The 27,484-nt window shown below is 42.3% G+C and overlaps 1 protein-coding gene across 1 annotated transcript; it reads right to left on the bottom strand.

Moving 5' to 3' along the window:
• Positions 1–1,468: 1,468 nt before the first annotated feature.
• On the bottom strand, positions 1,469–27,484 carry LOC143785747 (cytochrome P450 2K1-like). Its single transcript, XM_077274838.1, has 9 exons — positions 27,272–27,484; positions 25,613–25,775; positions 17,923–18,072; positions 17,301–17,461; positions 7,245–7,418; positions 5,696–5,837; positions 3,515–3,702; positions 3,213–3,354; positions 1,469–1,950 (listed from the first exon to the last, which is right to left on the bottom strand). Exons 1-9 carry the CDS (start codon positions 27,464–27,466, stop codon positions 1,763–1,765), a joined length of 1,503 nt encoding a protein of 500 aa, XP_077130953.1. The 5' UTR covers positions 27,467–27,484; the 3' UTR covers positions 1,469–1,762.

The following is a 27,484-nucleotide window of genomic DNA, read 5'->3' on the forward strand; positions in this document are numbered from 1 at the left end:
TCAAGCCTCGGTTTATCGGTCCTTATAGGATTCTGGAAGTCCTTGGCCCTGTGTCATTTCGTCTGGACCTCCCGGCATCATTTGCTATTCATAATGTGTTCCATCGCTCGTTGTTGCGGAGGTATGTGGTGCCTGTGGTTCCTCCGGTTGAGCCTCCTGCCCCGGTGCTGGTTGAGGGAGAATTGGAATACGTGGTGGAGAAGATCTTGGATTCTCGTATTTCTAGACGGAGGCTCCAGTATTTGGTTAAATGGAAGGGCTATGGTCAGGAGGATAATTCTTGGGTTGTCGCCTCTGATGTTCATGCGGCCGATTTGGTTCGTGCCTTCCATGTGGCTCATCCTGATCGCCCTGGCGGTTTTCATGAGGGTTCGGTGACCCCTCCTCAAGGGGGGGGGGTACTGTTGTGAGCTCTGTTTTCAGGCTCCCTCTTGTGGTCACTGGTGGTATGGTGTGACTTTTGCTTTGGGCTCCCCCTGGTGGCTTTGTCTGTTATCCTGCTGGTCTCTGGCTATCAGCTGGTTCGTTATCCTCTGGGAGGTTCCTATATAGCTCTGTTTTACTTCCACTTGTTGCCGGCTGTCGATGTAATCAGTGCTACTCAGATTCCTTCTGACTACCTTGCTCCCAGTCCATCCAGGATAAGCTAAGTTTTGTTTGCTAATTTTTTGATCAGCAGTGTTTATCATGTTTTCTTGTCCAGCTTGCTAAAATGTAATGCCCTCGCTTGCTGGTTGCTCTAGTGGGCTGAGTTTCTCCCCACACACCGTTAGTTGGTGTGTGGGTTCTTGAAATCTCAGGATGGATATTTTGTAAGGGTTTTTATTGATCGCATAGACCCCTGCTCTATTTTCTGCTTTCTAGTACTAGTGGGCCTCTTTTGCTGAATCTGATTTCATCCCTATGTATGTGCCTTCTTCTTACTTCACCATTAATATTTGTTGGGGGCTTCTATATCTTTGGGGATTATTTCTCTGGAGGCAAGCGAGGTCTTTCTTTCTCTTTAGGGGTAGCTAGTTCCTCAGGCTGGCTCGAGACGTCTAGGAATTTTTTAGGCACGTTCACCGGCTACCTTTAGTTGTGTTGGATAGGTTTAGATTTGCGATCAGTCCAGTTACCATCTCCCTAGAGCTCGTCCTTAGTTTATTCACTTGCGGGTCTATTTGTGATCCTCAGCCATTAAGGATCATAACACTTTCCCACCCATGCTCTTTTGGTCGCTCCTAAATATCGGGCCCAAAATCCAGTCCACTAAAATGCTCTCAGTAACTAGGTGTTAATGGAGCACTCTATTCCAGGACCTACATCATTGAAGCCAGGCACCTCGGTGACACATACCTGCTATCCAGGACTGTACTTCCTGCTTCTCTACAATGCCCTAAGTGTTACATCTCCTATGCCAAAAACTAAAGGCACAGCAAGTCTGAAGAAAACAAACTCATCTTATAAAAGATAACTACCCACAGTTACAGCACATTCAAATATTTATTTGTGCTAGAAGATAGACTTAGTCAAAACATTCAGCTCAGTTCAGTGTTACTAAAACTAAAAAAAGTTTCCTTTAAATTAAAGGTACATTAGGATAATTGGAGGATTTCATTGCAAGATTTGGTCCACTAAGGTATGCAAACTGTGCATTGTGTGATTTAATAACATAACTTTCACCTAAAGATATTTGATAATGAAATTTTAAACAAGGTACAAAATTAAATATATTAAAATATAATCAACCCAAACATTGATCTCTACTGTTCAACATGCACTAATAGTTTGGCTTCGCACATGTCATGAATGGTGCGGGGATTAATAAGAATCCAATGCCAGGCTTGAGATTTAGATCTTCTCTGGAAACTCCTGGAGGCGGACAGAAAGTAAATGCTTGAAGAAGTCCAGTGAAAAACAGGAAAAGTTCCATCTTGGCCAAACCTTGCCCAGCACAAGCTCTTTTTCCTGTAGAAATGGGATTACCGATTTAATCATGTCATGATGAAACTATATCTTGACCATAACCATAACACAACACTCTCTCTTAAATGTTCCTGAGGCTCCTGGACAAAAGGTAGAACTCCAGGAAGCCACAAAAGCTTCATAGAACCCCCTGGAGAGCATTGTTGACTGAAGGTTTTCTGTGCATGGCTCCATAATTCATTGTATCCAGACTAAAGGTACCGTCACACTCAGCAACGCTGCGGCGATATAGACAACGAGCCGACCTAAACTAGATAGCTGGAGCGTCGCTGTTTAGGTCGCTGTAGAGATGTCAAACACAGCAACTCCAGAACGATGCAGGAGCGATCCAGTGACATAACTGCGACTCACTTCTCGTTCTCGCTGGTTGTTAGCTTCAAGTCAAATATTGCTGGCGTCGTTGCTTTTGATGTCAAACATGACGATACACGCCGACCTGGCAACGAAATAAAGTTCTGGACTTCTAGCTCCGACCAGCGATGGCACAGCGGGATCCAGATCGCTGCTGCGTGTCAAACACAATGAGATCGCTATCCAGGACGCTGCAACGTCACGGATTGTTGTCGTTTTCATTGCAAAGTTGCTGAGTGTGACGGTACCTTAAGCCCTAGAGTTCATAGAATATTACAACAATGCTCCATCCTCCAAAAGGATGCCAATTCAGAACTGGTTCTTGAAAAGTGATGAAAACGTTGACCATGCTTCTTTTCATTGCCCCAAATACAGCCAAAACCATTTAGAAATTAAAGCTGAACTTCATAAGTACTTGAGAACATGACGAAACTGCATATGCGGACTAGTGGTTCCTACTCTTCTAAGTGTATACATACTTGCAAGTGGAATTTAAAAGAATCATAATGTCAGCGGCATAGCTTGGTTGTGGGGCATATGTCTTGCTGCTGACTTTAAGGGGGGCTCAATCTTTGGTCCAGGTATGTAGACAGAGGGATAGAGTGGCAAACTAAATTCTTGCCGCAAATGAAGCAAAACATAGTGAAGACTTCGGGAAATATACTCTAAGCTTTATTGCTGAAAAATTATAAAGTGACCATGATGTGCTGAGCATCTTAATAAGACCATACAACAGTTTTGAACTTTTTGAATTTTTTCAAGCACAAAATATAGGATTTTGAAAAACACATTATTTCTTAATAAAATATAGTCATTCTGTTAGGGAGTGTTTTGTCAGTTGAGTGACATGTAAAATGGTTTTATTTAGCATCTTTATAGACCTTATTACTTACCTACTGAAAAAGGCATAAATGCATCATTTCGGACAAATTTCCCATTTTCATCTAAGAAATTATTGGGATTAAAATCATAGGGAGTTTTCCATTGAGTCTTGTCATAGAGAACTGATGTCAGAAATGGAATAACCTCTGTACCCTGTGAACAATAAGTCACCAAATATCATTTTAATTATATAAATTTCCTTTCCAAAAATGTGAATTTATTGCGATGGCTGTGGACCCCATGGCAGTCCCTTTTACTAATTGTTCAAAAGAAAAAAAATCCTTGAGCATAAGCATAATTTTTATAAACTCACTTTTGGGATCAGGTAACCCCGGAAATACACATCAGTTGGAGTTGAATGTGACAGGTTTAGTGGGGCAATATTTCCAAACCTTTGTATTTCATGTATTACTGCATCAGTATAAGGCATGTTCTTCCGATCTTCAACTGTCGGTAGCTGTCTTGGTTTAATATGTGTTTTAATTTCATCCTGTACTTTCTCTGTAAAGTAAAAGAAAACATATTTTGTTACTTTTTGCACGTGTACAGCAATGCCAATGCAATTAAAATTGCTAGATCATAAGCTTTTACTACTACTTGAACTTCTTCTACCAGGGCCAGTTTAAGCAAGGATAGGCTGACAATATATTTAGTACATTGATATGTCTACATTCTTGTTAATTCTCATCTCTCCTGATCTTTTTCTGACTGTTGTAACTATGTACGTTTACTAAGAGTATATTAGTATATACCAATAAGATTATGACTGAAGCAATCAATTATATACAATAGTTTAAAAAATAACAAAGGTAATGTAAATAAGTAAATTGTCTAAAATAAATTCAATTTTAATTGAATGTACTTAATAACTACTCACGTCCATTCATTATGAAAAACATGAAATTCTTAATGGAGTACACTTATGTTAAGTTTATTTTTCTAATGGTTTTATTTTTCCAGAATTTGGAATGAAATGAGAACTTGTACCACAGTTAGTAAAAAGTTTCAATCAGGTGATGGAGCCAACAGAATATTTAAGTCTCTGAACAGTCTTTAGGGTACGGTTATGTAAATCATCTGTCCAGAGTAAGAAATCTTCAAAAAACAAAAGCACCTAGAGTGTAGCGCTAATGCCTGCATCCCCGCATGGATCTCCTTCCCCCTCTATGCAGCTCAAGAGATAATTACCGCCCCGGCCATGCGATGTTGTATTTGGCAAGGCATGCACCCTGCTTCCTGCTATCTGTGCATGCTTTATTGGTGACGGGCCTAGAGTGCATGCTGCTCTGTTCTTAAATGGTCAGCGCATAGCTCAAAAGATACCAACAACCAATGGCTAAGAGGCATCCTGTATATAAGACACTCTACCCAATTGGGAGGTGTCTAAGCAACGTTGTTCCATTAGTGAGTTTGTTCTACTAGAGAATTGTTAGGTCTCAGTCCCTGAACCAGATTCCCTGGAACATGGGCTGCCATTCCCTGAACCCGAACCCCTGGTCCTTGTTCAGCCAAGTCTTGAACCCGAACCCCATGTCTATATGCAGCAAGGTCCTGAACCTGAACCCTTTGTCCTTGTGCGGCCAGATCCTAAACCTGAACTCTTGGTCCTTGAGCTATAAAGCTCCTCCATTGGAACCGGAGCCAGTTTCTGAGACCCATGTGTACCTATCCCTGTACTTCATGTTGTCCAGACTGTTATCCGAGTCTCCAAATCCAGCGCACTCTGTGATTAAGTGTCAGTGTCTGTTCTGCCTGAGAATCCAGAACCAGTGTAGACTTAACAGAGCATGAGTCTGTTTCTGTGTCTTCAAAACTGACCCCAGGGGATAGCAGCTACTATTTACTCCATTAACTCCAGTAGCTGTGGTACCAGAGTCTGCCTAGGAGTGGTACCTGGTGACTACCTGCAGCTCAAGCCTGACTCCGCCATCAGGAGCTCCAGTGAAAACCAGGCATCCACTTAGCTATGCCCCTCTAGGCAAGCCCGGCCCCATGGCACATTGGGTGTACCAATTATGCGCACCCCCACATGCATGACAGTTAGGAAGGTCAGTAATAGAGTAATATTTTTTATTGTATGACACTGAGGGATTTTGCACGTACTGAATCTTTACCTTCTGCACCTCCTCGTCTGCCACAGTTTTTCCAAATAAATAATAGTGAAAGCTAAACGCCTCACTCTGCCAAAAATCACATTTCCCTACCGTGTAGGGTGGGTGGCAGCATCATGCTTCCAGAATGTTTCTATGCCAATTTTCCTAGAAACTTAGCAACTATAAAACATTCAATTAATGTAAAATAAGTGCACTCATATGACCTCAAACTAATTGATAATTTATAGATACACCTACTGTACAGAACTTTAAATATGTAGTAGAAAATCTGGTCTGAAAAAAAGTGGTAGCCTTGTGAAAGAGGGGGTTGCCTAGTGTTTAGAAACTGTAATTGTTCATTTACAGTCTTATGTAACTGTAAAAAGGGCAGTAAGAATTACTTTGAATCTCTGGATACTTCATCATCAGTAAAATTCCCCATTGGAGCGTTGCAGCTGTAGTTTCAGTTCCAGCACTGAAAACATCCCGGACGCAAGTATGTAGATTTTTTTCATTAAAATATGTCTCAGCTTTTGATGATTCCTGAAAACACATAATAATCCCCATGGTAATCAATATAAGCAGCTGGTTCCAAGACAATTGCAACCAATCTGTTTTTTATACGATAGGCACCTTACCTTTTGTTTAACTTTTTTTTACCTGAAATAGTAGATTTTCGAAGGAATGGTCTCATTAATCTAGTTGCCTAAATTGCAATTGGACAATTGGACAAACTTGTGCGAGTCTCTCGCATCAATACCCGGCATTGCCGCCGGCACTCGGGACTGGAGTCTGCGGCTGCATGTATTTCTACCGGACCTGAGTGCCGGCGCCAGTGCCGGGTATTGATGCGAAAGACTCACGCAAGTGTTATGATCCTAGTGGCAAGGATCGCAAGAGGACTAGCTAAGTAACTAAACAGACTACAAACTCTGGGGAAGTGGTAACTGAATTGACCGCAACCTGATCCTATCCACACACAACTATAGGTAGCCGTGGAACGTTACCTGAAAATCCTAGACGTCTCTTCACGGCCTAAGAAACTGACTATTCCTAGAGGGAACGAAAGTCCTCACTTGCCTCAGTGAAATGACCCCAAAGATATAGAATAGCCCCCCACAAATATTAATGGTGAGTTAAGGGGAAAGCACAAACGCAGAGATGAAATTAGATTTAGCAAATGAGGCCCGCTAACACTAGATAGCAGAAAATAGAAAGGAAACTGTGCGGTCAATTAAAAACCCTATTCAAAATATCCACGCAGAGATTGCTCGAGCCCCCGCACCAACTAACGGTGCGGGGGAAGCAGCTCTGTACCCCAGAGCAAACCAGCAGCAAGAAATCACATATTAGCAAGCTGGACTAAACTCATCATACACAGAAATCATATTGCAGACTGATGAGCAAAAAATAATTAAACAGAACTTAGCTTCTCCTGAAGAGACTGAAACCGAAGATAATCAGGAGTAATCAGAATAGCACTGAATACATTGACAGCCGGCAACAAGTGGAAGTGAAACAGAGCTAAATAGGAAACTCCCAAGTGAATAACGAGGCAGCTGATCCAGCCACAGACCCGCAGAATAACAAACAAAGCCACCAGGGGGAGCCCAAAACAAAAATCACACAATACCACCTGTGACCACAAGAGGGAGCCTGAAAACAGAGTTCACAACACGCAAGTTTCTCGCATCACACTCGCAAGTGTGATCCCAGCCTAAGGTCCATCCTATAGTCTTAAAAATATTGTAGTTTGGTCTGTGGCTCCTCATCTTGAACAACCCTTGCAGTGCCCCAGAGATCAGTGCTCCTGCTCTCTGCATAAGTCTTAGAATGAATATTATTGTGTTGTTGCTGTAATATAATATTTTGAGCATTGACCAACTGGATAGTACAAGGCTCAGATGCTCCCAGTATTAGTAATATGCACCATATAAGAAAGTAACGCACCTGTTCCTGCTTCAGAAGATATGCATCGATATATCCGGTGACATCATTTGCATCTAAATCCAATTGTCGATTCATCGAACATTGTGAAATAAAACTCCTCAGATCTTGTATGTTCTGCTGTATTTTCTTATGTAGGCCAAGGAGTGATCCGAGGAAGGGATAATAATTATACAGCTGTGGAAATCAACAATTCCTCTTTAGATGTTCGTGCAACAAAAAGTACAGACCTGTTCAATAAACGTTTAAATTGGGAGCAGCTCGGCCAATCAGTGGTTAGCACTCCACCATTCATCCCTAGGAACCTAGATTAGAATCCAGCCAAGGATAATTTATGAATTGGGCCCAATTCAGTTTTTAATTTTGTTCAACACAATTGTCTTCAGTGTAGTGGATCTGATTTTTATTTGTTATTGGTCTGTGTGGATGTTTTTGGAGCTCCCGCCAGGGCCGTGGCGTACTCGGAACAGGATCTGATGTTCTTAAGGGGGTGGTCATGGCAGCAGTGACCCGGTCCGTGGCCCTGGGCATCCAATAAAAATGGGAATGAAATGAAGGGAAAATAAAGTCTATAGGGAGTTAGTTTGTGACGCCACCCATGGTACTCGGCAATAGGGAAATGGCCGACGCTGCGGTTCAGGTCCACTGGGGCAGATGGTGACACAGCTGAGGCGTTTCAGCTCTCCACTGGTAGAGCTAGGCCCCAGGGCAGTTAAAGAGTAAAAGTTAATGATGGATATTGTGATGCAGGGCAGGTGATGCAGTAATAATTCAGAGGACACAGCAGAGTGCAGTTTCCACACTTTTACTCACAGTTCTTAAACAAAGTCCCAGCCGGGTGCTGTGTCCTCTGGGTCTGTGGTCCAGCCAGCTCTCAGGTAATTTGGGGTCCACTTTGCCAGAACCTCCTTCTTATGTGCCTTCCCTGGCCATCTCGCTGAAATGGCTCCCGCCTCTCCTGCCCTGCGCCTTCACACACAGTATCCCAAGCCAGCAGCCTCGGATCTTGTCGGGTGACTTCCTTCAGGTCCCCTTGATCCTAGGTGGCTACCTTTTCAGCGAATGTGTGTGGTTGTGGCTATGGAACATACAGATACCACAGCCTCCGGCTGGCTAGCTAAGCCTTATAGTTCTACACTAGTCTGGGAGCCAGTTCCCCCACAGTGACCAGGTCCCTCCACCCAACTACAGTCGGCGTAGATACGGACCCCACAGGTGGATTCCTCACTACCCGTGCCCCTAGTACTCCTCTCTCTTCTTTCTGTCAGGAGCTTCTCTCTATCTTCATTGTTCTCTCTTTCTGTTCTCTGGTGCTGGGACGAGCTCCTCACTGCTCAAGTCCCCAGCTCCAACTCTCTCTCATGTCTTCTCTGCTCCACTCCTTCCCACTCACTGCCTTTCCAGAGTCTTCCTGACTCCTCCCTCCTGTTTCCATGACAACCCCTCTCTACTTCCTCCACCCACACCCTCTACCTAGTTCCCTCCAGTCCCATAGAGGTCTAGTGTTGGATGCTAATGTGTGGGTCCTGAGTAGTGCCCCCTTACCCGAGAGCGAAGTACCACACCTCTGGCTGAGGTGCAGTACCTCTGTGGTGACTGGACCCTGAGGGGCGCCACTTTTTTTTTACCATTCATGCGTGTCACTCATTTTTCTCATGAGAAAAATAATGATTGATGTTTCCTAAGTCTCTACTAGCATAAGGCTAAGTTCACACTGGGCATTTTTGCTGCATTTTTTAATGCTTTTTTTATGCTAATTTTCAGCTGTTTTTCACAGTACCAGCAAAACCTGAGATTTCAGAAATCACGTGCACACATTGTTTTTTTGTCATCAGTATTTTGTGATTTGCATGGTTTTTTGACATAAAGCATGTCACTTCTTTCAGCGTTTTGCACCCATTGAATTGAATGAAAAAAATACACGGAAAAACGCACCAAAACCACCGCAAAAAATGCAGCAAAACCTTTGCTTTTGCCTCAGATTCTTTCCTGCCAAGCACTCAGGTTTTGCTGCAGAAAAAAATGCAGCAAAAAATGGCCAGTGGGAACTTAGTCATGAAGCACACAGAGGCAAATTGGACATGACATGTGAAAAAGACCATAGTCCAGACCTGGGCAAAGACCTGGCCACACCGTTCCCTCCCCCATCCACCGCTCACTGTCACTGCTCTCCGCATCCTAAAGATGCAGACAGTGATAAATAAATTGGTGGAGTAGGGGTCACTGGCTCCATCGTCCACCAATCAGCATGTGAGCCAACAGTTGCGATGACGTCATTTCCTTGCATCAGCTGTGCACTGCAGAGAGACAGAGAGCAGAGGTAGAGTGCCGGGGGAACAGAGCAAAGTGAGGTTGTGTTATTGCTTTTTTTCCCATGTGTATGGGATATTTGCATGTATATTCGGGGCTGTGTGGGACTCATAATGTATTTAGGGGGCTCATGCTGTATAAAAGGTTATGTGGATTTCATGCTGTATATTAGAGGCCATGTGGGGCTCATACTATATATAAGGGGCTACGTGAGGCTCTTGCTGTATATAAGAGGCAATGTGGGGCTCATACTCTACATAAGGGGACTATGTGGGACACATGCTGTATATAAGAGGCTATGTGAGGCACATGCTGTGTATAAGATGCTATGTGGGGGCTCATGTTGCACATAGGGGGCTATATGAGGTATATTCTGTATATCAGAGGCTATGTGAGGCACATGTTGCATATCAGAGGCTACGTGGGGCATATACTGTGCATGTGAGGCTACATGGGGCACATTCTGTATATATGAGGCTATGTAGGGGCACATACTGTATATAGGAGACTAAGTGGGGGCTCTTACGGTATATATAGAGCTGTGTGTGGGCTCTTACGGTATATAGTGCTGCGTGTGAGCTTACTTGGTATGTAAGGGACTGTGTGTGGGCTCATATGATATATAGGGGATTTGAGCGAACTTATTTCTGCCTAATATTAAGTCATGCAATTAATATTAATATAGAATAATTATAATTAATATGTTAATATTAATATTGAGCAGAATTAATTTTAGCCTATTGGTTCAGTGCTGCACAACAGTCATGGTCTCTCATGTGACCCCTCAGGAAAATTAATTGCCCACCCTTTCGATAGACTATAATAGATAAGTGTTTTATCTGTAAAAACAAACAAACAAAAAACACAGAACATGCATGCAAAACACGTGTAGATGGGCCTAAGTTGGTACATTCTCCTTGTAGATTTGCATGGTTTATTTTATGTCTCTAGACTTTCTTAACACACTATGCCATCATGGATTAAAATACTGTTGGGCACGCAAGGTCCCCATCTTCACGCCAGCATATGTCCAGGCCCGTTTTATTATTATTATTTATTTATATAGCACCATTGATTCAATGGTGCTGTACACGAGAAGGGGTTGTACAAAATACAGATATCACTTACAGTAAACAATCAAACAATGACAGACTGATACAGAGGGTAGATGAACCTGCCCTTGTGGGCTTACATTCTACAGGATGGTGGGGAAGGATACAGTAGGTTGGGGTTTGCAGCAGCTCTGCTGTTGGTGAGGCGGTAGCTCCGCTAGTGGTGAGTGTAATAATTATAGTGGATAACTCAGGAGACTCTTTGCGTGGAACAAGACAACTACCGGACACAGTTTTATAAGTGGTAAAGTCTATATTATCACACAATGGTTCAAACAGGTGCAGAGAGAAACTCAAGTCCACAACACTTGGTGTAAATATTAAACACAGCTTAGCAGTCTATAGGAAACTTCAGAGGAAAATGCAATCAAGCAGAAAGTCTATGAAGCAGTTATTCTTGAGGTTACTTGACACGAATAAATCCTTGTCTTAGTCCAAACACAGATAGATATGCTTATAAGGCAGTTCAAATCATATCTTAGCTCAACCAGGGAAGCCTGGTTAATATTCTCAAGTTCTTGCAGAGCAGAAACAGCTTACATGTCCAGCAAATGCAGATGGAAGTAAACACGAGCAGCAGATGAAGGAGGATTACTGGAACTGGTGTATGCAGCAGGAACTCAGAGCAGAGTAGCAGGATCACCACACAGGTTCACAGGAGCAGGTATATAGCCAGGGAGTAATCAGAGGTCAGGAGGTGGATGCAAGGCAGAATACTCTAGCACAGACTGAAGGCTGGGGTGGAGTTTTATAGCAGGGAGACACAGTGCACATGAGACCAAAGACACCATCTTGGAAAAGGGCAGTAATGCACAAAAGGTAAAAAAAAGTTCAGAGTCCTGACAGTGAGGAGGCCATAGGGTCATGGGTTTTCAAGTTGCGCCTGAAAGGGCCGAATGTGGTTGATAATCGGAGGTGTTGGGGCACAGATTTCCAGAGAATGGGAGATATTCGGGAGAAGTCTTGGAGGCAATAGGGTAAGGAACGAATAAGTGTGGAGGAGAGAAGAAGGTCTTGGAAGGACCGGAGATTACGTGAGGGAAGATATCGGGAGATTAGTTCAGAGATATATGGAGGAGACAGGTTATGGGTGGCTTTGTAGGTCAGTATTAGTAATTTGAACTGGATACGCTGAGGAATTGGGAGCTAGTGAAGAGATTTACAGAGGTGAGAAGTGGAGGAGTAGCAAGGAGTGAGATTAATTAGTCAGGCAGCAGAGTTAAGGATGTACTGGAGATATGTGAGAATATTAGCATGGAGCCCACAGAAGAGGATGTTGCAGTAGTCAAGGCGGGAAATGATTAAGGCATGTACAAGCATTTTAGTAGATTAAGGGTTGAGGAAAGGATGGATTCTGGAAGTGACAGAAGGTGCAAAGAGCTTGGATGTGCATTTTGAAGACAAGGCAGAGTCATGGGTTACTCCGAGGCAGTGGATAGATCAGGCAAGGAAGATCTGTGAGCTGGAGGAAATATGATGAGTTCAGATTTGTACACTTTGAGTTTGAGGAAGCAAGAGGAGAAGAAGGAGGATATGGCTGATAGACCAGTATATAGGTGGTACCGGAAACCATGGGACTTTCTGAGTTGTCCCAGGCCAAGGAAATAGATTGAGAAGAGTAGGGGTCCTAGGACAGAGCCTTGAAGGACTTCAACAGAGAGTGGGCAGGATGAAGAGATAGTGTGGGAGTGGGAGACGTGGAATGTGCGGTTGGAAAGGTATGAGGAGATCCAAGATAGGGGAGGTCTTTAATGTCAAAGGAAAAGAGGATCTGTAGTAGGAGGCAGTGGTCAACTGTGTCAAAGGCAGAGGACAGGTCTAGAAGGAGGAGTATGGAGAATTGTCTGTTAGCTTTGGCAGTAATTAAGTATTTAGTAATTTTGGTCAGGGCAGAATCAGTGGAGTGATAGGGATGGAAACCAGATTGTAGATTGTCAAACAGCAAGTTAGATGAGAGGTGGGAAGAAAGTTCAGCATGGACATGCTGCTCCAGGAGTTTGAAAGTTAATGGGAGTAGTGATATGGGACAATAGCTGGACATATCGGTTGGGTTGAGGGATGGCTTTATAAGGATAGGCGTGATTGTGGCATGTTTGAAAGCAGAAGGGAATGTACCAGAATTTATTGATAGGTCGAAGAGATGGGTTAGGGATGGGATAAATGTAGTGGTGAGGTTGGGGAGGAGATAGGATGGGATAGGGTCGAGTGCACAAGTGGTGAGTTGTGAATTGGAGAGGAGAAGATTAAGCTTCACTTCAGTAATGTTGGAGAGGGAGGTTATGGGGAAGGACATTGGTCTGGTATCCAAAGGGGTTGTGATGGTTGAACAATAAAGACTTGCCTTACTTGTTTGAAGTTCGCCAATGACCATCTGGATGATCCGTTTGAGACATGGGAGAAGGTCATGTGGTCAGATGAGACCAAAAAATAACTTTTTGGTATTAACTCCACTCGTCTTGTTGGAGGAAGAAGAAGGATGAGTACAACGCCAAAAACACATTCTCAACCGTGCAGCATGGTGGGGGAAACATCATACTTTGGGAGTGCTTTTATGCAAAGGGGACAAAACGATTGCACCAAAATGAAGGGAGGATGGATGTATCGCGACTTTTTGGCACTGAAGATGGGTCGAGGCTGGGTCCACCAGCATGACAATGACCCAAAACACACAGCTAGGGCAACTAAGGAGTAGCTCCGTAAGAAGCATTGCCAGGCCCTGGAGTGGGCCTGGAGTGGCCCAACCAGTATCCAGACCTGAACCCAATAGAAAATCTTAGGAGAGAACTGAAACTTAATGTTGTCCAGCTACAGTCCCGAAACCTGAAAGATCTGGAGAAGATCTGTATAGAAGAGTGGGTCAAAATCCAGGCTGCAGTGTGTGCAAACTTGGTCAAGAACTACAGGAAACATCTGACCTCTATAATTGCAAACACAGGTTTCTGTACCAAATATTAAGTTCTGTTTTTCTAGTGTATCAAATACTTATTTTATGTAATAAAATGATGATTAATTATGTACCGATCATACAATGTGATTTTCTGGTTTTAATTTTTAGATTCTGTCTCTCCCATTGAAGTGTACCTATGATCAAAATTACAGACCATTGCTTTCTTTGTAGGTGGGAAAATTTGCAAAATCAGCAGTGTATCAAATACTTATTTTCCCCACTGTATATACATCAGTCTCAGTTTTACCTGTATAAAGTATATAGATTGCTGTATATACAATATATATAATAAACTGCTTCTGCTGTATATATTACGTAGGTGATACTGCGATTATACACAGCTGTCGCAGTAGCACCTACATAATACAGTATACACTCACCGGCCACTTTATTAGGTACACCTGTCCAACTTCTTGTTAACACTTAATTTCTAATCAGCCAATCACATGGCGGCAACTCAGTGCATTTAGGCATGTAGACATGGTCAAGACAATCTCCTGCAGTTCAAACCGAGCATCAGTATGGGGAAGAAAGGTGATTTGAGTGCCTTTGAACGTGGCATGGTTGTTGGTGCCAGAAGGGCTGGTCTGAGTATTTCAGAAACTGCTGATCTACTGGGATTTTCACGCACAACCATCTCTAGAGTTTACAGAGAATGGTCCGAAAAAGAAAAAAAATCCAGTGAGCGGCAGTTCTGTGGGCGGAAATGCCTTGTTGATGCCAGAGGTCAGAGGAGAATGGGCAGACTGGTTCGAGCTGATAGAAAGGCAACAGTGACTCAAATCACCACCCGTTACAACCAAGGTAGGCCTAAGAGCATCTCTGAACGCACAGTGCGTCGAACTTTGAGGCAGATGGGCTACAGCAGCAGAAGACCACACCGGGTACCACTCCTTTCAGCTAAGAACAGGAAACTGAGGCTACAATTTGTACAAGCTCATCGAAATTGGACAGTAGAAGATTGGAAAAACGTTGCTTGGTCTGATGAGTCTCGATTTCTGCTGCGACATTCGGATGGTAGGGTCAGAATTTGGCGTAAACAACATGAAAGCATGGATCCATCCTGCCTTGTATGGAGCATCTTTGGGATGTGCAGCCGACAAATCTGCGGCAACTGTGTGATGCCATCATGTCAATATGGACCAAAATCTCTGAGAAATGCTTCCAGCACCTTGTTGAATCTATGCCACAAAGAATTGAGGCAGTTCTGAAGGCAAAAGGGGGTCCAACCCGTCACTAGCATGGTGTACCTAATAAAGTGGCCGGTGAGTGTATATACATCAGTTGCAGTATCACCTACTGTATATATTGTATATACAGCAGTATCAGTATCACCTACATAATGTATATACAACAGTCTTTATACATTATATAGGTGATACTGCAACCTCTGTGTGTAATTGCAGTATCACTTTTATAATGTATATGGGCTACTTTTTCTGCAACAGAATGTTTTTTTGTTTTACTGTGTCTTTTTTTGGGTTTCAGTGGTGTGAATGGTGACCCTACAGGCCTGTTCACTGTGTGCTTGGCTCATGTGTTTGCTTTAACCAATTGTTTTCTTGTTTCTACAAGACTAGGTGGGTTCCCACCCTTCCTTGTGAGCCGTGCACATAAAAGTCGTTCTATGCTACGTGTCCACATTGGACTTTTCCTTTCTGAATCCTGCTCATAAAGGTACTATACATATGACCAGGTTTTTAAATATATCAGATAGGGATTACATACATTAGCTAGGACTGCTCTAATACGGGTATACCTTGACGTTTGGTAGAGCGGCTTAATATACAGTTTTTGCAAAAAACGTATTAACCAAATACCCTATGTTTTTCCATCTTTTTACTAGCACTTCCTGTTTACTGACATTTTCTGCAACACAGTGTTTTTTGGTTTTACTGTGTCTTTTTTTGTGTTTCAGTTTCTTAGTGGTGTGAACGGTGACCCTACAGGCCTGTTCACTGTGTGCTTGGCTCATGTGTTTGTTTTAACCAATTGTTTTCTTGTTTCTACAAGACTAGGAAGGTTCCCACCCTTCCTTGTGAGCTGTGAACATAAAAGCCGTTCTATGCTACGTGTCCACATTGGACTTTTCCTTTCTGAATCCTGCTCATACTATACATATGACCAGGTTTTTATATACAAATTTTAAAAAACTGACCGTCACTTTCAAACATAGAATAAGTGTGAACAGGTGCTGAACCTAGAGTCACCAACTCGTATACAGTCAAATAAATAAGGCAGCACACTGCGGCGCTAAAACATGCAAACATGAAACATGAAAATTGAATTGCATTACTGCACTAGAAATATGAAAAAATGAGAGCGTTTAGCGCATAAATTGGCCTCCGAGATCCCCGACGCGCGTTTTGCATTAGCTTCCTCCTGGGGGCCGGGGATCTCGGAGGCACAGCATGCCACGCGGCATCACACTTTTGGAAGCGACACATTCAGTCAGGTAATATGTGTTTATGAGGGATCGTAACTCTTTATTATTTCTAAAACCGCATGATGCACACATTATGGTTAATAGTGCGGGGTTCTGTGATATTGTAGCTTTTAGCTGCTATGGTTACTAGTGTTTTTTGCCTATACCGCATGTATTTTTGAGACTCATATTTTGCTATGGAACATTAGATATGGAAATTTAAAAATTTGTATGCACTTTGCACTTTAAAAGGATAGCTTGTTTCCATGCAATAGGGAATTCCATTACAATTCTTTGAATATGTGTAGGTATTTATGATATCAGTATGACTTTGGAAATTCCCCTAGCTAGTATCCCAGTAGGAGCAGCTATGATGGTGGTATGATTTTGGAAAACAAATGTTTCCTCAGCTAGTATTCCATATCTTTTTTGAGCAATTAATTAAATGAGTATTTATATATCCTGTCGGCGTTATACTTGAATTTTTTTGATTGTATACGCTTCAGCTGGCCCCGTGTAACAGATTTGTTTTTGGTTAGAGGCACTATTTTTATCTATTTGTATATGTATTTTACATGTGTTTAAATAAAGTTGTATCTTTTAATAAAAAAAATAAGAAACACTAATTTGACTGACTGTAGCTTAATAGCAATTTAGTCAGTATGTTTGAATAATGTAAAGGTGCCAACAATTTTGCCTTGCACATTTTGGGGGTTTTGTGTAAAATGATGTCCAATTTGCCTCTGTCTTTTTTCACACAGGAAATAAACGTGTATAACAAAACATGTGTAATTGAAATATTTTTTGGGAGAAATACTTTATTTTCTGGAGCAATTACAAGGGTGCTAACACTTTAGGTCATGACTGCATTTGGTGAACATCTGAGAAGGACTGTTCTGCTCCGGTAGAGTAACCCACAAAATTTGAGAAAGGGGAAACTGAATACTAGTTGGAACACCTTGTAAGTTTGGTTGGTGTTTACCAGTACACTACTACTCCTCTCTTCTCGGGGCGAGGGAAGGGTACAGACTGAGGGCTGATTCATTAGCTAAGGCAAGGTATGTGGCCCTGGCGTCTTCACCTTCAGAAGTAATCTGGGAAATAGGGTAAGCTAGGGTACCCCTAGCATTAGGGACAGGGAAAGAGCCCCTGGTCCAGGGATACCCGACAAAAGAATCGTGACACCATTAGTCCTAAAGGTGATCCTCAAACTATTCTAAGAATTCACTAAAACATTAAGACATAAAATATGATGCTTTTCTTACCATCACTTTGGGTGTACCGACCAGTTTGACACTTTCATCTATCAAGCTGATTAATTTTTTAAATGTTGGGTCATCATAATCAAACCTTTTCCCAAAGATAATAGAGCTGATTACATTGGAAACTGCACTGTTTATCAGCATGTGAATATTGAATGGTTTGCCTAGAAGAATAAAAAAATAGGGTTAAAGTATAAATGAATAAAAAAATGTAAAACTAAATAGTAACTCAATATGAAAAGACATTTGCAACCACAAAATTAAAACAATGTTCAGTAGATGACAGAAGATCACTGAATCAACCTTATACAATTTTAAACTTACAGCCAGAATGACAATTGAAATCCTAATGATACGTTTAGAAGCTGCAGATGTTTTCCATGTGCAGAAAAATGTGATGCAAATTTCCAGCAAAAGCTTGACAATTTGTGGCAAATCCTAAAATACGTAATGGAAGCATCCGCTATATGTGAAAGGGCGTTTGTAAAACTCCTAGGAGTAGCATAGTACTTTAACTGCGGTGCGGATTGACAATTTGGATTCTGTAGACCGGATTGAAGAGAGAGATAGACAAGAAACTAAATTGTATAAAAGTTATGAGATGTATGGGAAATATATATCTTACCATTCTGAGATTTAAAACTTTCTATAAGGGGCATTAATTCATCTTGAATTCTGGCTTCCACACTTTTCTTCCCCATTCCAAAGTCTCGAAGTGTTGATATTGTGAACCTCCTCGTGGATTTCCATGTTTCTCCATTGGAAAATGTTATGCCTAAAACATAGTTATATAGGAAAAAGAATGAATTAGTCTTACTAAATAGAAAACAGGCTTGTAAGCCAAACAATTCAATGAGTGGATTATTTAGAAGTTGATGGATGAGGATGAAGAAGCGAAGAAGGAAGAAAAATAGAATGAAGATGATAATGAGAAAAATGGAGACAAAAAAGGTGAAGGAAGAATAATATAGATGATGAGAAGAAGGAAACAGAAGATGAATGATGTATAGAAGTAGAAGAAGATGAAGGTTAATGTAGATTAAAGCAAAAAAGAGGACTGCTGAATACTTTGTAGGAATGAGCTTATCACATCCATCCCCTCCCATTTTTCTTTTGTGCTTTCCTTGTTCATTTTCACCCTTGACTGAAAAAAGTTTAGGCTTTTGTTTCCCTGGATTTGTTCAATAAATATCAGCAGATTCATTTCAACATTTATTATTTTGTGCAAAATTACTTAAATTTTTTTCAAAATAAATAAAAGGATATAAAGGAAGTAGAATGATGATGATGTGAATTCAGAGTAAGAATAATGGAGAAGTATAGTCAATAACCACTACAACTTTCTGCAGTCATCGCACAACTTCTAAGAATTAGCGTAGGTGTTAAACGTCTTCAATTCATAACATTTGTCCTTAAATTACATTTGTTTATGTTTTCAGTGAATCTTCAATTATCAGAATCAGCTATAGCTACTAGAGATGAGCAAGCTTGTTCGGAAAACGATCGCCAATCTTAAATTCGGCACAAAAGTAGCACACTCGGATTCGTATTCACGGTCATGAGCATTTTTACTCAAAGTCGGCAAAATGTGGTCACAAATGGGTAAATCATCGCGTTTCCACTAATGCTTTTGTTATTACTTTGTCTAGGATAGTGGTGCTGTATGATGAGCGGGGGATGGTGGGACGTGTTTGATGGGGGTGTGTGGAGAGGTTAGAGGAGCAGCGCGCTCTTTTTTTTCTTTCTTAACGTGTATTGATTCTGGCAGCCAATCAGGGCTCAGAAACCATCCTCAACGTCATGACACAAGGTCTTCTGTAATTGGCTGCCAAAATCACATGTCCCTGGGAAAATAAAAATCGGACATTTTGTTCTGCTGGCACCATTGTCTCAGTGTCACAGTGCAGAGAGGTCGCTCCTGCGCTAGTGCTTCTGCTGAAAGTGAACTTGTCAGTTCACTAGATAGGATCCTGTCCAGTGTGAAATCAATCTTCCAGCATCAAAGTAGATTGTGGGAAAACTGTGTGGCAGTCTCTGGAGGCCCCATTTGCTAAATCGTTTGTGATAAAACTGTCTTTCAGTGGCGACTCAGAAGGCCAGATTTCCACTTAAAAATTGTTAGGCCTAATATTAGGGTGCAGCCTGGAGGGCCAATTAGTTAATCCAAATCGTTTTTGATAAAACTGTGTTTCAGTGGCAAATCAGTTGGTCAGATTTCCACTTAAAAATCGTTAGGCCTAATAATGGGGTGCAGCCTAGAAGGCCAATTAGCTGTTCCAAATTGTTTGTGATATAACTGTGTTTCAGTGGAACATCATAAGGCCAGATTTCCACTTAAAAATCATTAGCTCTAATATTCAGGTGCAGCCTAGACTGCCAATTAGTTAATCCAAATCATATGTGATAAAACTGTGTTTCGGGGAAAATGAGAAGGCCAGATTTCCACTTAAAAATCTTTAGGTATAACAGTGTTGTTCAGACAAACTATCTAAAAAAATAAATAGTGATTATTTAGTGACATGTGACTGACAGCTGTGGGCCTAAGGTTGTGAAACAGCAGGTTTGAAGAGGGAAGGCTACTTACAACACGAGTGGGAAAAAGCGAGGTAATTGTGGAAGGAGGAATAGGCTTGTCATTTGACATGTGTGTTGCTTAGGTATTGTTAATGAAAACGCAACTGAACAAACACCGTTTCATCAAGTGGTCTCTCCTCCTCTTCCTCCACCTTAACATCACATACAGTACAATCCTCAGAGGTGGCACCCTAATCATTCTTGTCTCCCCTCGCGTCAAAAAATTCCAAACGCCCAACTGACTGTAGAGAACCACAGATGGGCCATTTTGCAGAGCTATTCACACATTCTATTCCATGGGCATCAGAGGTCTGCTCCGAAGAATCACAGAAACCAGAGGAAGAAAGCATCTGCACTGATGCCCCCAATTTTTTCACCTTGGATCCCGGGCTGGAAAAAGTAGGGTCCAAGCAGAATCCAAACCCACATCACCAGATGTTAGCCACCAAGGGTGGAGGTGAACCTGATGAGATTCAGATACTAGAGGAGCACATGGACTGTACTGTGTTGTCAGAGCAGGAAGAGGAGGAGGGTGACTCTCAGGGTGGGGAGTATAAGAACAGAGAGGATGACGATGAGGTTGTAGATCCCACTTGATGTAAACCAATAGGTACAGAGCTGAGTAGCTCAGCAGAAGGGGTGGAGGAGGAGGAAGATGAGGAGGTTATGTTGCAGCTTCCCACACAGACATGAAGTGATGGAGCCACGAGAAACACTGCATCCTTAGCCCCAACTCTGGCTGTGGCCAGCACAGGTAACCAGTGTTCAATTCTCAGGGGTGGCAAGGGTTGCTTAGCCTGGGCATTTTTTGAGACCGCAAAGGATGACCCAGCACACATGTCAAATTTGCAAAAAAAAACCTCAGAAGTGGCAAAAATTGCAATAATTTAACAACTACATGCATGAACTGGCACATGTGCGTTCAACATCCCTTAGCATAGGAATCTCATTGTGCTAAAATGTGGACTAGTGTGCCAACCACCGGCTGTCCCATCAACCCCATATGCTGCTTCTTCCTCCTCCATCACCATGCCAAGTCTTTTCACACAGGTCTCCCGCCCCAGAAATAACACTTGTTTACCCACTACAATCAGGGTGATTGAGAGCCCGTCAGCTTTTACAGAAGTTGAAATGACTGCTGCTTTCATGTCACTTAGCACAACACATCTTCACATCTTTCTCAATCCACCACAACATCTCCGCCTGCACCACACTCACAGTCCAGCAGTTTATCCTTTTCTATGTAATCCATCCTCTCTCAGCACAGTGGCCAGCACTTGGTCCCGCAGTTGTGGTAGCATGAAAGAATGTTTCCTCCTACATATGCCAAAGCTAAGAGCCATTCAGCCTACTGGATACAGATGGTTTCAAAAAGTAGATAGCCTTTGCAGTCCCACAGTACCAGTTGCCAAGTCTCACCATTATTTCTCTAAGAAATCTGTGCCTGCACTACACCAGCATGTCGCCAACAACATCACCCATTCCCTGAAAAAATCTATGTCTGCCAGGGTGCATTTCACTACTGATACCTGGACAAGCAAACATGGGCAGGGATGCTACATCTCACTGACTGGGCACTGGGTGACTCTGTGGCTGTGGGGGCAGGTGGGGAAGTGTTTGAATCCCCAATGCTTGCGGGACAAACCTCTGTATCTAACTCTTCTTCCACTGCTTCTGGCTCCTCCACCTCCTCTAGGGCCTCCATCTGTGCCCTCAACCTCTCCTTTAATAAAACACGCAATCCAACAGTACAGATAGAATATCCTCCATCTCTGTACAGCGCAGCCATGACTCACTGTATTTAGTCAGTATTTAAATTAATATGTCTTGGGGATCGCAGTCACACAGCTCAAGAGGTATGGACACCTATCCAGGCTAAGTTAGAGCAATGCTGTGTCCACTGAACCTGGAGCGAGGGAAGGCTGTGTGCAATAATGGTGCAAATTGGTGGCGGCCCTACACCCGGTCAACTTCACACATGTGCCTTGCATGGCTCACGTCATCATCCTGGTGGTACAGCAATTTCTCTGCCACTATCCCTGCCTGGATGCAATGTTACAGAAAGCAAGGTCACTGCATTTTCACTTCCAACGATTGCACCCCACAGGTCATCGAGTTGCATTGCTGCAGAGGTCTTTCGGTATACCGGTTAACCATTTGATTTGCGATTTTCCGACACGATAGAATTCCACATGTTGCAGTGACTGTGGCAGCAGCAAAGAGCCCTGGAGCAGTATGTCGTTTTGCATAGCCTGGGCCAATGCAGTCCGGATGTGGTGCAAATCACGCTTGTGGAGTGGGCACAGATGAAGTACCTCTGCACCCTTCTACACAGTTTTGAAATTGCTACTAAGATGGTTAGCGCCATCTTAGGTTTACTAAGAGTGGTTTTCCCCAATACACCAGTATGGCACACTGTGTGTATCCCAGTTCTAAACCATTCACCCCTGCAACGTCTTGGCGTCATCACAAAAACATTAGTAGCAGCAGCAGTGTAAGTTGTATAAGCAATTTCTGTGAGTCATTTCATGCATTTTTTAGACCAGCCCATGCACCAGCAGAACAGAGTACAAGTCTGACACATTGTGAATGACTGGAGAGGATGGTACAGGAGTATCTGGAGCTCAATATCAATTCCATCAAGGGGGGTTGGGACCTTTTGCATTTTGGTCTTCAAAAATGGAAGAATGGCCTAAGCTTGCCTGTCACACCTTGGAGGTTTTGTCATACCAGACAGCCAGTGTTCTGTCAGAACGTCTCTTCAGCGCTGCTTGTGGTGTCCTGATGGAGAAGTGCATCCAGCTGTCTCATGAAGGTGTAGGACATCTAACGTTCATCAAAACAAACAAGTCATGGATCTCCAATGACTTTTGCACCCCAGTCGCAGACTGGGAAGACTAAGGGATGGTGTCGTTTTATTGTCATGCATTGATATTGCGTTATTGCAGTCTGTGCCTTCTTTGTAGTGTCTTCTGTGCCTGTTGTTGATACTGTTGCTTATGCAAACAATTTTATGAAATGTAGAGACTCCAAGTTGTGCCTCCTTCTGTTGGGTTGTCTGTGGTGGTAGGTGTGTCAGAGGCCTATTATACTGTTTCTACTATTTGGAAATTGATGCCACTTTAGTGGTGCATGACAATTATTTTTTGAAATGTGGAGGCTCCAAGTTGGGTATCTATTTTGTGGCTTGCCTGTAGTAGAAGGTGTCAGAGGCCTTTTATACTGTTTCTACTCTGTAGAAAATAATGCCACTTTAGTGGTATGTGACAATTATTTTTGAAATGTGGAGACTCCAACTCGGGTCTCCATCTGGTGGATTGCCTGTAGTGGAAAGTGTGTCAGAGGCCTATCATACTATTTCTACTCTGTGGAAATTGATGCCACTTTAGTGGTGTGTGACAATTATTATTTGAAATGTGGAGATTCGAAGTTGAGTCTCCATCTGGTTGGTTACCTGTAGTAGAAGGTGTGTCAGAGGCCTATTATACTGTTTCTACTCTGTGGAAATTCATGCCACTTTAGTGGTGTGTGACAATTATTTTTTGAATTGTGGAGACTCCAAGTTGGGTCTCTATTTGGTGGGTTTCCTGTAGTAGAAGGTGTGTCAGAGGCTTTTTATACTGTTTCTACTCTGTGGAAATTGATGCCACTTTAGTGGTGTGTGACAATTATTTGTTGAAATGTGGAGACTCGAAGTTGGGTCTCTATCTGGTGGGTTGCCTGTGGTGTAAGGTGTGTCAGAGTCCTATTATACTGTTGCTACTCTGTGGAAGTTCATGCCACTTTAGTGGTGTGTGACAATTATTTTATGAAATGTGGAGACTCCAAGTTGGGTCTCCATCTGATGGGTTTCCTGTAGAAGAAGGTGTGTCAGAGGCCTATTATATTGTTTCTCCTCTGTGGAAATTGATGCCACTTCAGTGGTGCATGACAGTTATTTTTTTAAATGAAGGGTCTCCAAGTCGGGTCTCCATCTGGTGGGTTGCCTGTGGTGTAAGGTGTGTCAGAGACATATTATACTGTTTCTACTGTGAGGCAGTAAGGGGGATCATATGCCTTGTGTTTCACAGCAGAACGCCTGTGAATCACAAGGCAAAATAAAATAAAGAGTGGATTGGGTCCAAGTAGTTGACCCAGTCAGATTTTTAGAAAAACCAGTCAAGGGCTTTTATTTTTAGAGGGATTTGCAGGTTTGGTAGTGGGATGAATCCCTCTCTCCACTCCGGATTTCGGAAGTGGCTCTATGGCCAAGATTCCATTTAAAACCTGTCAGTTTGGCCTTGGGTGTGTCAGTTTGTAGTTTGCAAGCTGCAGAGCAGGAGGCTCAGTACAACCCAAGTCTGTGTGAAGCTAAGAAGAGCCAGGGACTTCAAGGCGGCTGATGCACCCAAGAGGCATGGCAGTGCCATTGTCCATGGCAACGGGTTTTGAACACAGAATGTATTTGTGGAAACCCGGCTGCGATCCAGAGGATATCACTCCTGTATGTGAGTCTGAAAATAAAGACACTGTTTATGTTGAACTTTCTGTGGTCCCTGACTATCTATCGCACTGCACCAACCCCACTGCTCTACACTACTCTGCGGAAATTGATGCCATTTTAGTGATGTGTGACAATTATTTTTTGAAATATGGAGACTCGAAGTTGGGTCTCTATCTGGTGGGTTACCTGTGTAAGTAGGGCTCACAGAAAGGCAGGCCTGCACTTACTTTCTGTCAATTACCTGTGTTACTTTACTTACATTTTTCTACCAATATTTGTGTATGAAACTGATGTTTGTGCCAGCTGAGTGTGGCTGGAATATATATTAAAAAAAATTGGCGATGTTGCATGAGGAAACAGTTCTCTCAGCTGAGAAGACGTACATTGCTCCCTTAACCACCAGATGCTCATTGAAACTTCAATTCCAAGCTGTAAATGCTGGGCCAGACGCTGATACCTCATGAATGACCCATGGCTTACTGCTGCTGTGCCATTGTCAAATTTCTACTGTGGGTCAATTCATGCCTAGTGTTGAGCATTCCGATACCGCAAGTATCGGGTATCAGCCGATACTTGCGGTATCGGAATTCCGATACCGAGATCCGATACTTTTGTGGTATCGGGAATCGGAATCAGAAGTTTCCAGTGTATGGTTCCCAGGGTCTGAAGGAGAGGAAACTAAGGTGCAGGGGCCTCCGGACAGGTGAGTATATCAATATTTTTTATTTTAATTCTTTATTTTACACATTCATATGGATCCCAGGGCCTGAAGGAGAGTTTCCTCTCCTTCAGACCCTGGGAACCATCAGGATACCATCCGATACTTGGTGTCCCATTGACTTGCATGGGTATCGGTATCGGAATTGGCGAGATCCGATACTTTGCCGGTATCGGCCGATACTATCCGATACCGATACTTTCAAGTATCGGCCGGTATCGCTCAACACTATTCATGCCCCTTTTCATGGTTTCTGCTCCTAACTTTAGCTGTTTGGGAAGCTTTTTGTCACCCCTTAAGGTGTTGTGTATACGTTTGGTTTTGCCTCCCATTGAATCTAATGTTGTTCGGGTACATTTGTCGAACCGTTCGGCGAACATGTTCTTCGAACATCTAAATGTTCGGCGAATCAAAACGAAGCTTGAAAGGGTTCACTCATCTCTAATAGTTACTGGACTTTATAGTATTCTGCTCCCCTAACAGGTCTCTGTTGTGGATTTTCGATTCATGGAATGCACAATATTAAAGTTCTTTAAATACCTAATCCATGAGAGAAAACCTCGAAGATTGGCGCAATCGCCCGTTCTCCAAAATCATCAGCTCGTGTAACAAGTGCTTCTTTTACAATCTTATATCCAGCAAGTATCACCTTTTTCTTGGGTCCAAAATGTACAGTAAATATTTCGCCATACTTCTCAGAAAGCTGTAAAATATTGTATTTTATAGTTATATAAACATTTATTTGAATATTATTTCTGTAAAGGACAAAAAAATTGTGTTCTAAACCACAATGTCACTCACACGGGGCCAATTAAGGTACATTTCCAACAAGCCACAGTTGCTGTTGAGTCCATGTAGCTGGAGAAGGGTGAACGTGGGAGGCAGGGCTGCACAGCTCCTGCCCATGAGAATATAAAGAATAGTGTATGGCTACAATAGAGTGCCTATGACTTTCCCGTGTATCCGAAGTCTATTCGGTGTGCTCTGCTTACTTCTCTGCATGAAAAGTGCCTTCAAATGTAAAAAATGCATTATAATTTTAGTTACTCTTTGATGATTTCATATGTCCATGCCTTTCTCAAATGTTAGCCATTAAAATGTACTTACATATCCTCTAATGAAATGGAAGACTACACTTTTTCATGGCATTAAGCTGAACTAAAAGATCTGCCATTACTAGAGGAATTTTTGAATAGGTTTAATAGGGGCCCTCTGCTGTATATTTTAACCCCCGTAGGAAGTGATATACAGTAATTTCATTAGAAAATCAATTTCCTATGGTTAATTGTCTCACTTCAACCCAATGGTATAAGATATTTAATATTCAGTCACTACAAGACCATGACTCTGCACATGAAGCAAAACTGGTAAAATTGGTAAAAATGTAAAGCGTGGTGAGAAAGATCTCAACAAAAATCAGATCTTAACTATTAAAATTATTAAAGAGAATGCCCACTCAGAATAATCTGGTGCAGATCAATGTAGATTTGGCTTTTTTTCATCCATGGTGATCAACTGTTAATCGTGGGGAAAGTCAAAGAGCCCAAAAGCAATGTCCAACTTTACTAATGCCTCAATGGACAAAAATTTCTACAACAATTGTAATATTTGATAGAAAAACTCCCCAGAATACTGGAAACTGTTATAGCACCAGGAGGGAGAACCAACTCTATAATATTGGCCATAGTTTACTTATAAAATGGTCAACGCTCTTGGAAATGTTATTGAAGTTACGTTTGGCCATATATTAAATGCTATGGTATTTTTATGAATCCATTTTTTCTTTTCCTATGGTTTAATTAAACTAATAGGGCACTAAATGAGTAAATTAACACAGCCCCAGCAACATGACAAGTCTACGCGACTTCAAGGGTTTCTTGACTTTGAACAATCCCTATTTTAATAGATGGTGCCTCGACAATAATTTGATCACAAAGTGTCCAGCTCCGGTAGCCAGCTATTATTCTAGGGAAACTATGACAGTAAGTATTCAATCTTTCTCCCTCGCCACCACAAAAGAAATGTAGCATTACACAGTGTCCATTCGCATCAGTGGTTTGTGTATAATGCAGTAAATGACAATACCTCCAGACCTTTAATGCCCACCATTAATCCATTCATACCGGTCTCATTCACCAACCACTCTCAATTTCTTTGCCCCCCACCCTCCTTGACTATACAGTAAGTCCAGTATCTTACCTTCATCAGAGATTCGTAGGGCCTATTCAGGTCCACCAGGTTGAGATTTCCAATAACCGGCAGAGGCATAGGTCCAGGGGGCATCTTTGCTGTGCTCTTCTTAATTCCATTTATCCAATAGATGAATAATGCAATGAAAATTGAAAAGTATACTAACACATCGGCTCTAGCCAAAAAGTAGGCAATAAAAGCCATAGTGAAGTTCTGGTAAGA

This window comes from Ranitomeya variabilis, chromosome 7, assembly GCF_051348905.1.
Source record: "Ranitomeya variabilis isolate aRanVar5 chromosome 7, aRanVar5.hap1, whole genome shotgun sequence".
Lineage (NCBI taxonomy): Eukaryota > Metazoa > Chordata > Amphibia > Anura > Dendrobatidae > Ranitomeya > Ranitomeya variabilis.

Coding starts and splice junctions, on each gene's coding strand:
- LOC143785747 (XM_077274838.1), bottom strand. CDS start 27,466: ATGGCTTTTATTGCCTACTTTTTGGCTAGAGCCGATGTGTTAGTATAC. Junction 18,073..25,612: donor GGTTTTCTCTCATGGATTAG/GTATTTAAAGAA, acceptor ACTATGTTTTAG/GCATAACATTTTCCAATGGA. Junction 1,951..3,212: donor ATTTATGCCTTTTTCAGTAG/GTAAGTAATAAG, acceptor CCATTTCTACAG/GAAAAAGAGCTTGTGCTGGG.